Source organism: Fragaria vesca, linkage group LG3 (genome assembly GCF_000184155.1).
Source record: "Fragaria vesca subsp. vesca linkage group LG3, FraVesHawaii_1.0, whole genome shotgun sequence".
NCBI classification, from domain to species: domain Eukaryota; kingdom Viridiplantae; phylum Streptophyta; class Magnoliopsida; order Rosales; family Rosaceae; genus Fragaria; species Fragaria vesca.
The window spans coordinates 5,086,962-5,099,515 of record NC_020493.1 but is presented as its reverse complement, the minus strand read 5'-3'; the positions used below and the strand labels follow the sequence as shown (position 1 = coordinate 5,099,515).

At 37.9% G+C, this 12,554-nt stretch overlaps 2 protein-coding genes and 1 pseudogene across 2 annotated transcripts; 2 read left to right on the top strand and 1 right to left on the bottom strand.

The window, feature by feature from the left end:
- The first annotated feature begins 15 nt into the window (after positions 1–15).
- LOC101290939 (nuclear transcription factor Y subunit B-6-like) lies at positions 16–1,851 on the top strand. The gene is made up of 2 exons (XM_004295409.1): positions 16–67; positions 1,220–1,851. Exons 1-2 carry the CDS (start codon positions 16–18, stop codon positions 1,849–1,851), a joined length of 684 nt encoding a protein of 227 aa, XP_004295457.1.
- Positions 1,852–4,822: 2,971 nt separating this feature from the next.
- LOC101296265 (gamma-soluble NSF attachment protein-like) lies at positions 4,823–8,353 on the top strand. Its single transcript, XM_004293650.1, has 9 exons — positions 4,823–4,962; positions 5,416–5,483; positions 5,566–5,650; positions 5,730–5,888; positions 6,127–6,264; positions 6,693–6,771; positions 7,433–7,512; positions 7,860–7,989; positions 8,171–8,353. Exons 1-9 carry the CDS (start codon positions 4,916–4,918, stop codon positions 8,273–8,275), a joined length of 891 nt encoding a protein of 296 aa, XP_004293698.1. The 5' UTR covers positions 4,823–4,915; the 3' UTR covers positions 8,276–8,353.
- Positions 8,354–9,320: 967 nt separating this feature from the next.
- LOC101315419 lies at positions 9,321–12,077 on the bottom strand (annotated as a pseudogene).
- Between the last annotated feature and the right edge of the window lie 477 nt (positions 12,078–12,554).

The window sequence follows — 12,554 nt, the reverse complement described above, 5'->3', positions numbered from 1 at the left end:
GAGAGAGAGAGAGGAATGGAACGGGGAGGTTTCCACGGCTACCAAAAGACCCAAAATGCCAGCTCCGGTAATGTTAATAGATATTTTATGCTTTGATTTTATGAGTGCGATACTTTCTAATAGGACTTTTGAAGTTTTGATGTTTCTCTGTTTCTTGCATGAGTGATCGTATATATGTCATGAACTATCGTCTATATTGATCGATCTCTTGCATGTAGATGTATATATATCCCTTTGAGGATGCTTGTTTTTTTTAAAAAAAATTCTACACATACGAATGATTCCCCTTATCTTTGTTTCATTTCCATCGAAAGCGAACATGATTTACATTTATCCCTTAATTAATCTCAAGAAACTGTTCTACATATATTCTTCATGGTAATTGTAATTTTACATTTTGTTACGGTGAATATAATAAGTTTTGATGGATGATCGATGATGATGGGATGTGGGGAGGAAAATGAAAATGGGAGGTGATGAGTGTTAGAAAACTATTTACAAGTGGCAGGCATCATTCCCACTAGAAACAAGTGTCGACCATGCATACATTCTTGACTCAATTCATTTCTACTGGCTAGCCAACCCCGAGGTTGCAAGTTCCATAACTTGCACGAAAAATCATATACAAAATGCATTCAAAATTACTCATACATGAACATAAGAGCATCTCCGCCGTAAGTCAAATTTCAAGTTAAATTTAGCTTACAAAATAAGAATATTTTATAAAATCTGTTTTTAGCTTACTAAATTCTTTCACCATAAACTAAATTCTTAGCCAAATTAATAATATTTTAGCCTAAAGAAGCACTCCCACAATAAGCTAAATCCTTAGATAAAGCCAATTTTTTTCATTTTTTCATTTATTTGTTTAATTCAATAATTAATCATGAATTTTTTTTTTATATAAATATATTCGATATGAGGCTCATATGAAAGATCTCGTCGAGATCGTCACAATGGTATAAAATTTTGTTAGTAACGAATTTTCAATTTAGATGCTAGTGAAATTAGAAGAACAAAATCTAAAGTTTGAATAAAATAATACTTATTAGTTTTAGCTTACCAATTTCATAAGCCAAATTTGGTTTACAAAATAGCTCAAGCTAAATTTTTTAGCTTGGGAATTGTAGTTTGGTTTATAGTGGGAGTAACTATAGGTTAAATTTAGCTTTTTAGCCTATGATGGAAGATAATCTAATAGGTAAATCCATTTCTGCAGGGCTGACACTATCGGAGATCAACATGAAGCTGGCTGAGATTAACTACTCCACCAAGAATAACGCTGCTATCACAAACAATGGTGGTGCTACTGATGATAACGAATGCACCGTGCGAGAGCAGGACCGTTTCATGCCGATAGCCAATGTGATCAGAATTATGCGCAAGATCCTGCCCCCGCATGCCAAGATCTCAGAAGACGCCAAGGAAACAATCCAAGAGTGTGTCTCCGAGTACATCAGCTTCATCACAGGAGAGGCCAAGCGTTGCCAGCGCGAGCAGCGCAAGACAATTACTGCCGAAGACGTTTTGTGGGCAATGAGCAAGCTGGGGTTCGATGACTACATCGAGCCTCTCACTCTCTACCTCCACCGCTTCCGTGAGATGGAGGGTGATCGTGGCTCCATGAGGGCCGAGTCGACTTTGATCAAGACTACTGGTGGTACTAGGGCAGCAATGACTGCGGCAGAATACCATGCAGCAGCTGCAGCAGGCTCTTTCGCAGCTGGCTTTGCTCCATTTCATCATCACCATGGTTTTTTCGGATACTTGAAGAATGGTGCTGGTACATCTTTGTCCCATCAGGCACTGGCTAATGGTGATCACCTGCAGGCATCATCACATTCCCAGTAAGTGACGAATTACTGTTGCAAACAATAACCAGTAGCGTCATGATGGAACTGCTAGTAATCATGAGGAGTACTAGCTGTTTTTAGTCAATCACTATTATGATCTAGATAGCGAAAGAACCTAGCATTTATGGGATTTGATTTAGTTGGACTTAGGGTCTGTTTACTAGACATGCACATAGGAGTTGGCTATGTGTATGGTAAACATCGCATCTCCTACAGAACTATGCTTACAATGAATGTCGTTTCAAGCATTGCGCATCAAATCTGACAACAGATCAACAAAATTGGCAAAGTTTAAATTAAAATGATGAGAACCCTGCGCATGGAACACCTAATACACATGCCTAAATTGGAAGCTGCTTCACTCCAACATACACATGCCTAAACTGGAATCTTCAAATCTTTACGAAGTGACAAATCTTGTTTTTTTTTTAATTTAAATTGATGGTGAATGTCTTGCTAATATAAGTACAACAGATTGGAGATCAAACAACAAAATTACAACAGATTGCTGATAAATGTACTTTCACATTTAGTATATAGTAAGCAAGTAAATATCATCACACATTAATTAATTATAGCACCAACTGATGCATGGAGATAGAGAGATGGCACTCGTTTCAAGCCTTCTCCTACTGCATATGCTATTCACAGCCTCTAGAACTCTGCGTTTCTTGTCTCCTCAATTACTCCTCTTCTCCTCTAATGTTAATGGAGCACGACCATCAAGGCCATGCACATTCACTCTCATTTCTAGTAGCTTCCCGGCCATTTTCATTAACACCTATTCAAGCCTTCTTCATACATATCTTTCTCTATATAACTACTCAAGCCTTGTGCTTGAGCTATCCATCACATTGTCTACTTACAAAATGGGGTACTTGCGTCTCATTTTCACGTTGAGTTTGATTTTCGCCTTTGATATTCTTCATGTTCAAGCACGTCGGTTACAGTCCGAGACACCAAAACCAACCCAAGAGAAGAATGGAAGAGCTGCTGAAAATGGAAAGGTGATGATGGAGGAGCAGTCAACAAAGGGTAAGAAGATGGACTTGGGTGAGATGAAGAATCTGCCACCTATCCCTGAAATATTAACACCACAAACTCCTGGAAATTTTCCATTTACACCCTCATTACCAATTCCACAAATACCATTTACACCACAAATTCCAGGAAATATTCCATTTCTTCCTCCCCCATTTCCTATTCCACAAATCCCATTTACACCTCCACTTGAGATCCCTAATTTCCCACCACTACCTCCATTCCCAACAATCCCCAACTTTCCACCATTTCCTCCTTTCAGCATTCCTAATCCCTTCTTTTCTCCTCCTCCTGCATAAGTTTCCAAGTTAAAAATGAACCTGGTTTTGTGTACTTTATCATCAGTTTCATTGTTATGTGGTCAAGTTTAGTATGCATGTAGTTCTTCTGTTTGTAACTTCAAGTCGTTGAATGGAGTTGAGTAGTTTGCTACTACTATATGTTGTCCATTTGTCCCTATGTATGAATATTGCACTAGTTGTTACATTCTTGAATCTTTCAGCACTGTTTCTCTACTAACTTGAGTGTTGTTACAAATCAACTTGTTACAATCTTAATTGAATATTATTTTTGCGCAAGTTAGGCAGCCTTTGAATCGGAGGTTATGTACTTGTGTTAAAGAACAAAAACAGAAAAAGCTGAAAAGATGGCTACTGTTTATTGTTAAAACTTTAAAGTCTACAAGCAACTCGCTTGATCATTGTAATAAGGTTACATCTTCATCAATGAGACTCTAACCATACTGCTTGTACGAAACAAAGGCTACTTCATGGGGTTGTGGTGATTGGCTCATTTGTTGAAACCTCCAAGTCTGCAGAATGCTTTACCGAGCCTGGTATGGGTGGTATAGGATGAAGAAAAGGATTATAGGGAGGAATGGTAATTGGAATGAAAGGAAATGTGGGCATCGGAGGCATTGGAGGAAGTTTAGGAAGAGCAGGCAGACCAGGGAATGGGAATGCACTAAATGCTGGGTTTGGATTTGGAAAAGGCATGTGGTCTTGGAATGTTGGCAATGCTGGGTTTGGATTTGGAATCAGCATGTGGTTTTGGAGTGTTGGCAAAAGTGAGGAAGAGTCGAGTCCTAATTCTGTTGCTGATGACACTTTTGGCTCTGGAAAGAGGCGAGACGCCAAGCATGAGTGAAAGCTGCAAAGCAATGGAGCAAGGAAGAGCAAGCACATGAGAGTACTCCTGAGACTGAAAGCCATTGCAATAATAGGAGATGCCAGTGATAATGATCGATGGTGATCACAGGATTAGAATTTAAGTAGTTTATATATGTGAAGAAAAGAGAGAATCGAGTACAATTTAGGTTCATGGTAGATTGGAGGAACATGAGCTCATTGCTTTCATGTTACTTCTACCAATCTACCATGAACCTAATTTTGAGTCATGAAGCAATTCCAGACTGCAGAGACAAATGTGTTTGACTCTTGACTTTGAACAAGCAAGAGATGTGTTGGATTAGAGGTTTAGAAGCTCATTAGGTGAGTCATTACAACAACTGTTAAGAATATGTAGTGCAGTAGTGTGGTTATATACTAAATCATGATCATTTGCCTAGGATGCAATTGAAGAAATTTCAATTTTTAAGTCATTTGGTATGAGCTTTTGTCACCAACTTTTTCTTCAGTTCTTATAAACTTTTTCTAATGATCGTAATGAAGCTAATTAAACACATGATGATTGATGAATCACAATTATCATCTCAGACCCTATTTTCAGAAGCGCATCCCTTTGATACTTCATCTTGCAAAAATGGTACAAGAAAGAATTAGGTAGAGTAGATGTAATCCCATTAAGGTAAAAATGGAACTTTCTTGGTACCAATAGTGGTAAAACAACAACAGTAGTTGCAACAAGATAAAACAAAACCGAGTTAACATCGTTAAACACTTGAACCAACTCAAAACGCTATCAAAAGTTCAAAACTATCAAACAGATTCAAAGTGTGCGCTGTACAGAATAAAAGAACAGAACATAAACAGTGACAACAGAGTAAGCAAAGCAATTCGATCATGGCGGGTTCCGATCCAAACAAGCTCATGGCCAAAGCCGATAAACTGTCAGTCTCTCTCTCTCTCTCTCTCTCTTCCACTTATATCATTTCTCAATTTCTTTTCTTGTGGGTCTTGTCTATGCATTTTGATTCGATAACTGTCTGTGAAGTAAAATAATTCAAACATTGAGACGTTGTCTACTGATTTCAATTGGGTTTGTAAAGTAACGTATTGGGTAGGAGTGGAAAATCGTTTCTCTGATTCATTGCTTCAAGAATTGCTAGTTCAAAATTGCTGCTTTCCTTGATCAAGATTGCAACTCTTTTTGTTGGTTATCTGGGGAAGTGTGGAATTAGATTAATTTTACTTTGATTGTTGAGTCTTAAATTTTCAGTAATACAAACCCAATTGAAGAAGAGGGCAAAGGTTTTGTCTTTTGGTTCATTGAAGTAAATTTCATTGCTCAAGCATAATACTTTTAGTTCTTCTACTTAATTTTTGAATGCCTTGTCTTTTAGAACGAAGCTCAGTTTTACAAGGTGGAATGCTGATTGGAAAAGCGCTACTCTTCTGTATGAACAAGCGGGTATGTATGCCTATGTGTTTCTCCTAAGTTGTAATGCTTGATAGGGATTTTTTTTTTTTTCTTATACACTGTTTCTGTGTAGCTAATGGGTTTAGGATTGCCAAGGATTATGAGAAAGCAAAGGAGGCGCTCGAGAAGGCATCAAAAGGACAAGAGTTGATCTCATCGTATCCTCATTTATAAAAAGTGATTTTGTTTGTGATCTGTATGGATGTTGTCTTGCTGTGTCCTTTACTATGAAATCAGACCCTGGGATGCTGCAAAGCATATGGAGTCTGCTGCTGCTCTAGCAAAAGAGTTAGGGAAGTGGAATGAAGTTGCTGATTTTTACAGAAGGGCATCAGAATTATACACTGTGTGTGGAAGAGCACAGCCTGCATCAGATGCTCTTGCAAAAGGAGCCCGGTAAAGACATTGTTCACTCTCTTCTTTTTGTAGCTCTTTATATTAGCAGTCTCAAGTGCTGTCCAAAAGCATTAGTTCACTTGCAAGGAATTGATTTGGACATGTACTTGGGTGTTCTTTACAATTATGGTTACAGCTTGAGAGATTTGTCCTCTTTTGTGCTCTGTACTGGTTTGTACATCTTACTGTTTAAATGTGAATGTCTTTCCTGAACCATTTGATATGTTAAAATGTACAGTGCTCTTGAAGATCATGTGCCCGAAGAAGCCATTCAACTTTACATTGAGGCGTGCACTATTCTTGAAGATGATGGCAAAGAGCAAATGGCCTTTGATCTATATCGAGATGTCACTAGTGCTTATATAAAACTTCAGAAGTAAGATTAAGAATGATATACCATTATTACTTAAGCTATGCAATTATCATCAAGATGTCACTAGTGCTTATATAAAATTTCAGAAGTAAGATTTGGAATGATATATCATTTATGATTTAAGCTATGCAATTATCATTTTACTCGATTAAGAAGATGCACAATGGCCCTTATCAATTTAGTCAGTGAGGTCTTGCTGAATCATGTGTCGTAGGGTTTTCTATATTCCAGCAATTGAGGGTAAGGTGTTCGGGAATTGGGGTTTATAGGGTTATTAATTAGGAAGATGGAAAAAGAAATGCTCCAATATTACAAAGTGGTACAACACGTTAAATATTGGTGTTTTCTAGTAAATTAGGATCACCAGCTTTTTCTTATGAGTTTATTCTTATTTCTGGTGATCTACAAATAATTGCTTCCATTATTTGCAGGTATACAGATGCTGCGGCTTTCCTGTTGAGATGGGGCTTAGCAGCTGATAAGTGCAATGCTACTCATAGCCAGTGCAAGGTGTGAAAGGATTGCTTTTTTCACATTTATCTTTTGGTTTTAGACCATTGGAATAGGTTCCCTTGACATTATCCTTTACCATTTATCCATATGTAAATGTTATAGATTTCTTTGGACTAATTTTAGAAGTATTGATTTATGATATGAATACAATGTGGAAATGGCTCCCTTGCTGAAGTACCTAGGCTACATGGAGTGCTAAAGCCTGAAAAACTAGACTTGAGTTTTCTGAGAAATAAAAACTTCTTGTAAGGAAAAAACTGACAACTAAGTATCTAGCTTCTGTCTCTCTCCTTTCATTTGCTTGTCATCGAACAAAGAGACCGATTCCTTTGTGCATGTTTAGTAATTAAAATTTTATCACTAGGGCTATAATTAGTGCTCTTGTACCTTGTTTCACAGAAACTACCATCCTTGTGGCCTCTGTACATGTATCTTCCTTGTTGTCCTGAAACTAATTCTACAGGCTATTTGATTTAAAATGCAAGTATGTGTAAAGGTTCAAAGTAGTAATTGGTCCCAGTTCTATCTACTTCTGTAGTCTGATAACTCATGTTATCATCCTGTTTTCTTTCGAGTATCAGTCACTTTTTAATTCTCTAGTTTCATGTTTAAATATGATACTTATAATGAAGTTATTTTATACCCTTTGTTAAATCAGGCATATCTTAGTGCAATTCTCATATACTTGTATATTCATGACATCAAGCAAGCAGAGAAATGCTACAACGATTGCTCCCAGTAAGTTAAAGCTCTAACAGAAACCTCTGGTATAAGCAATATATTGAACTTCTGTACCGTGTCATACATCAGCTTTATTTGCTATATTATAGACAATTTATAGAGGTAGAGCCCAAACATTATGGGATTTATGTATATTTATATAAAATTTACCACATGCTAGCTTCTTTTCATATGAAAAGAAGAATTATCTGACCTGAGCTGCATCTATATAAAGATCCTAGAATGATGACATGAGAGGTTGTGGTTATCTATATTCGTATGAAATGCTATTTACGCACGATATATATTTTGCCGGTAAGTACAATTTACACAATTATACGCTTACTGCTTTTGGGTCTGTGTAGGGTTGATGCCTTTTTGGGCAATGATCATGGCCGATGTGCTAGTAAACTTCTTTCCGCATACACAGAAGGGGATATTGAAGAAATCAAACGACTTGCTCAGTCAAGCGCAGTTTCTCATCTTGATCACATGGTAATGCATATGCTTGCTTCTCTACCTTTATTAGTCTAGGCTATGATATAGGGATGTTGGATTAAACCTGTTTTTTTTTACAAAGAATGGGGGTTTGTATGACAATCTTAGATTTGAATGGTTTTGTTTTTCTGCAAATATGCTTGGTTTCACATTTTTCACTGCACTGAAATGACTGCAGGTCATCAGACTCGCCAGGAAACTTCCTACAGGTGATGTCAGTGGACTAAAGACAAATTCGTCCAAGGAGCAAGAAGAGGAATTGGATGAAGATGACCTTACATAGCGCTGCGATTGATATTGCCATAAATACCCTATTTTACGATGTGTTGATACTACATTCTTATACATGGAATTCCCAAGTGGGGGGTTTTTTTTTTTTCCTATGAAAAATGAGCTTTTCTTGTATGTAAAACCGCATATACTTGCCTGTTTAGAATTAGCTCCCTGTGTATCAACACTAAACATCATTGTTAGACTTCTGTGTGATTTGTGGGTTTGCAGTGGCCTTAGCATATTGCAACTGAAACAATGTCTACGCACAATAAGCAACTGTATCCAAAAGCTTATCTCAGAAAAAGTTTTAAATTTGTAGTTACTAAAATAAATGCATCAAGTTCCAGGGAAACGAAATAGCCTCTATTTCTTCTCAAAATAAATAAATAGCCTCTATAACCCAGTAAAGTTTCTCATGGGAACTTCAAAGCTTCTCGAGGAAGCTTAAGCTTCTTTTATATAACTACCTCCCATTTGAGGACTTAAAGGCCTCCGTCAAGCGAAGTCCTTGAAGAGAAACACTGAAACACCAGAACAACAGCAACAAGAAGAAGAGGCACTGCCGCTGGAACATGCAAATAAATGGCTAGTTGTAGAAAATGATATGCAAAGTGCTAGATATGGATACATAATCCTTTTTTTTGGATACATAATCTTTATTACAATGCAAACTGGCAAAAGCGACACTCAATCCAACATTATTACATGCCAATCCACACAAACAGTAATACATCAGTAACAGAGTCACTGTGTTTATTTCAAATTTTGAAAAGATGAAGAGGCAAATGATTAACCGAGATCAATCCTTGCCTCTTCCCACACGGATACAGAAAAGGATTCTTCATCAAACTCCGTCAAATCTTCTTCAATATGTGCTTCTCAGACTCGAATGATTCTGCAAAAAGTATAACAAGAAAAAGAATTATTTGGTAAATCTTTCTTTCATTGAATATATGTGGCTTAGCTAGGAACACAAAATTGAAAATTGGACACATTTAATTAGTTTCCATTTGCTTGTGTACCCTCATTTACGTACCTTTTGGGAGAAAGAAATACTAGGCCAAGTTTTCGAAGACCAGCTTGGATGACAGTTGGAAATAATGTCTGATCTCAGGAATGTGTTGTACCTTAGAGCGATCCAGACCTCCTTTCCGAATAGACTCTATAACTTCCATCGGAACAAATCCCAGCTCTAAAGTTTGTAGATAAGAAAGGTATTCAAGGCCCAGTGGCACTGTCTTCAACTCCATGCAGCATTCAACCCACAAGTACTGGAGATTTGGCATCACCTCTTTTTCTATAGTTATCTTTTTCAACGATGCAAAATTCAACAACTCCAATCTCACCAGCTTTACAAAGCCTCTGCGGAAACACAACTCTTCTCCCACATATGCATTACAGAGATAAAGCGTTGTCAGATTGGGCAGTGCTTCAATATGAGGTAGTAAATCGTCTTCAAGTCTTGACCAATGCAGAAACAGAGATGTGAGGCTCTGCAGTGAAAAAAACCAAGGGATTGCGCTTTGCATGAGTCTGCCAACAAAAGTAAGCGTTCGAAGGTGCGGAAGAGGTGGACATTCTGCTTTCACCGGAAGAATTTCCTCTTCAGAACTTGTCATTAAAACCAGAGTGTGGAGCACAGTCAACTTCTTAACTGAGTTCCAAAGGTCAATTTCATCTACTTCTTTTACATTTGTTATGCCAATGCCTGTAAGTTGAGACATGTTACCGATATGTCTGATAATGTCTCCTTCTGACTCAATGCAGAACAAAGACTGCAATTTCTGCAACTTACAGATATCTGAGGGTGCTCTTGTCCCACTACTACGCTTAAAACACACATGGCTGACAGAGTAACGATACATGATAAGATGGCGCAGGTTTAGTAATTTCGCAATTCCTTTTGGAAGTGACTCTATCTTAGTATCCATGATGTTCAAAAATTGAAGGTTGCAGAGACGCCCTATGGTCTCTGGAAGTTGCTCTATTAAAGTGCCCTTCAAATTTAAATATCTCAAGTTGAACAAGTAAGCAACTGCATCCGGCAGTTTATCAATTTGAACATCCTCCAAGTCTAGACTCCTCAACAACTTGAATCGACAAAGCAGTGCATTCGAGAAAGACAACGAGGACATGTTAGTGGCAAAGACAAGAAGAGAACGAATGTTTGACATACCCGGCCATGATTTAATCTCTCCTTCCAATTTGTGGATTGACAAGCGACGGCTTGACATCTCTTCCATTTCTTCTTTCCCATGGTATACAAGACCAAACTTTTCCTTCTCGGCTGTCGACAAAGCAAGCTCTCGCATCAGATCATGCATCTTAATCTGTTTTGGCCTTCCTGTTTCATTTCTTTCAACAACTTGTAACATGCTACGGAAACAGAGCTCCATGAGATATTCGTCTGCAATTTCTTCTGGCATGACCCCTTTCACATGTTCAACAAATCCTTCGGCTATCCACAATCTAGTGAGCCTTTTTCTTTTAATCACAAAATCTTCTGGAAAAAGGGAACAACAGAGGAAGCAATGTTTCAGTTGAGATGGCAAATCATTGAAACTCAGCAGCAACATTTGTCTAACAGGGTCTAGTGATGAATTGTTATGTAGATACCAATTGAAGGTGTTGAGAACTGTGTCCCATTGATCCAATGATTTCTTAGAAGACATAAGACCACCTAGAGACACAATGGCCAGAGGAAGGCCTTCACACTTATCCACAAGTTGGCAAGCTAATGATTCAAGTTCAGCAGGACAGGTTTTATGCTGATTAGTTGAGAATGCTTTCCTGCTGAAGAGCTCCCAAGCCTCGTTCTTTAGCAGGGGTTGAATATGGTGAACATGGTTTTTAACTCCTAATGAATTGCATGCTACATCTTCTTTTCGAGTTGTAACTATGATTCGACTTCCAAGTTGCCTATCTTGAAGTGATACCTTTATTTCTCTCCAAGCTCTTAAGTCCCACACGTCATCTAGAACAACCAAGTATCTTTTGTACTCCAAGTTGTCAACTAGTAACTCTAGCAATTCTATGCGGCTCATGGCATTCAAATTTGCAGGGAAATCTTCCTTCCTTGATTTGTAGAGTTCCCTGATCAAGCTTCGAAACACATCTAACACATCATAAGTTTGGGAAACGGTAATCCATGCATAACAATCAAAATGTCTCTTTACCCGTTCATTGTTGAAGATCTTGGCAACTAGAGTTGTCTTTCCAGAACCTCCCATCCCAACTACAGATATAACAGTTTGGTGTTGCTCTTCATCCATGAGCCGTTCCATTAGTATTTGCTTCTTGCCTTCAATCCCAACCAGCTCGTCTTCCGTCATGAAAAAAGAAGAGTACGCTTGGTTCTGCGCCCATCTGTGAATATCTTCAGAAGTACTTGTTCCTCCTACATGGCCAACATCATACCTTTTATTCCTCTCAGGAATGTCTTTGATCTTTTCAGTGATCTTTTCTAATCTCTTTGCAGTTTTACGTCTAAACCAAAGAGTTTATGGAATGCAAATGGTATTGTGTAGCCTCCTTGATAGTCTATTCCCACTTTGCATCTCATACATGTGATACATGAATTCATCAATGATATCTTCAACATCATAGCCCAGGTCTCTGATGCTTGCAACCCACAATTTCTCTCCTTCAGTTTTTGCTTTGTTGGCCTCCGCGTCCTCCAGGAAAGCTTTCATGCTTAGAAGCTCCAGCTTAATCTTGTCAACTTGATCACGAACACCGGCTATGGTTCTTCCTTCGTTCTCAAGAATTGCTCCAAGTTTGCCAATTAATAAGATTGTTGCAGATAAAGCCATACTGGCTTCTGTTACTATAGTCGATCGCTAGCTCTATAAAAAAGAGAGAAGATTCAACATCTACAATAAATAATAAAATCGAATACTAAACAAGTACTGGTAAATTGGTAACTAGTATTTCCATAAACAGAAAACTGAAACTGAAATAAATTTGCTTGCCTTTTTTTTGAAGAATGATAGGTGTTGAACTACGTACCAGGTGTGGATGGATCTTTCTGATAAAATGTGAAATCTCACAGAAGAACTGCAGTGACCTGTTTCAGTTGAATGAAGAACTGGATTCGATCTAACAGCAGCAACTGAATCCGTTTATCCAGTAAACAACTAGAGAAGAAGACTTGGGACACAGCTTTATGCTAAATGTAGTTGCTAATTTGCCATGATTCATATCATCATATGTAAGTTAGAGAGTCTTAACAAGACTTCTGACGCGTAATTGTCCATCAGACTCTCTCCTAGATTGCTGAGTGACAGTTG

Excerpts from the sequence above, each read along its gene's own strand:
- LOC101290939 (XM_004295409.1), top strand. The coding sequence starts at position 16 with ATGGAACGGGGAGGTTTCCACGGCTACCAAAAGACCCAAAATGCCAGC. Across the intron at positions 68-1,219 it reads GACCCAAAATGCCAGCTCCG|GGCTGACACTATCGGAGATC; the intron begins GTAATGTTAATA and ends CCATTTCTGCAG.
- LOC101296265 (XM_004293650.1), top strand. The coding sequence starts at position 4,916 with ATGGCGGGTTCCGATCCAAACAAGCTCATGGCCAAAGCCGATAAACT. Across the intron at positions 5,651-5,729 it reads GGACAAGAGTTGATCTCATC|ACCCTGGGATGCTGCAAAGC; the intron begins GTATCCTCATTT and ends CTATGAAATCAG. Across the intron at positions 7,990-8,170 it reads TTTCTCATCTTGATCACATG|GTCATCAGACTCGCCAGGAA; the intron begins GTAATGCATATG and ends AAATGACTGCAG.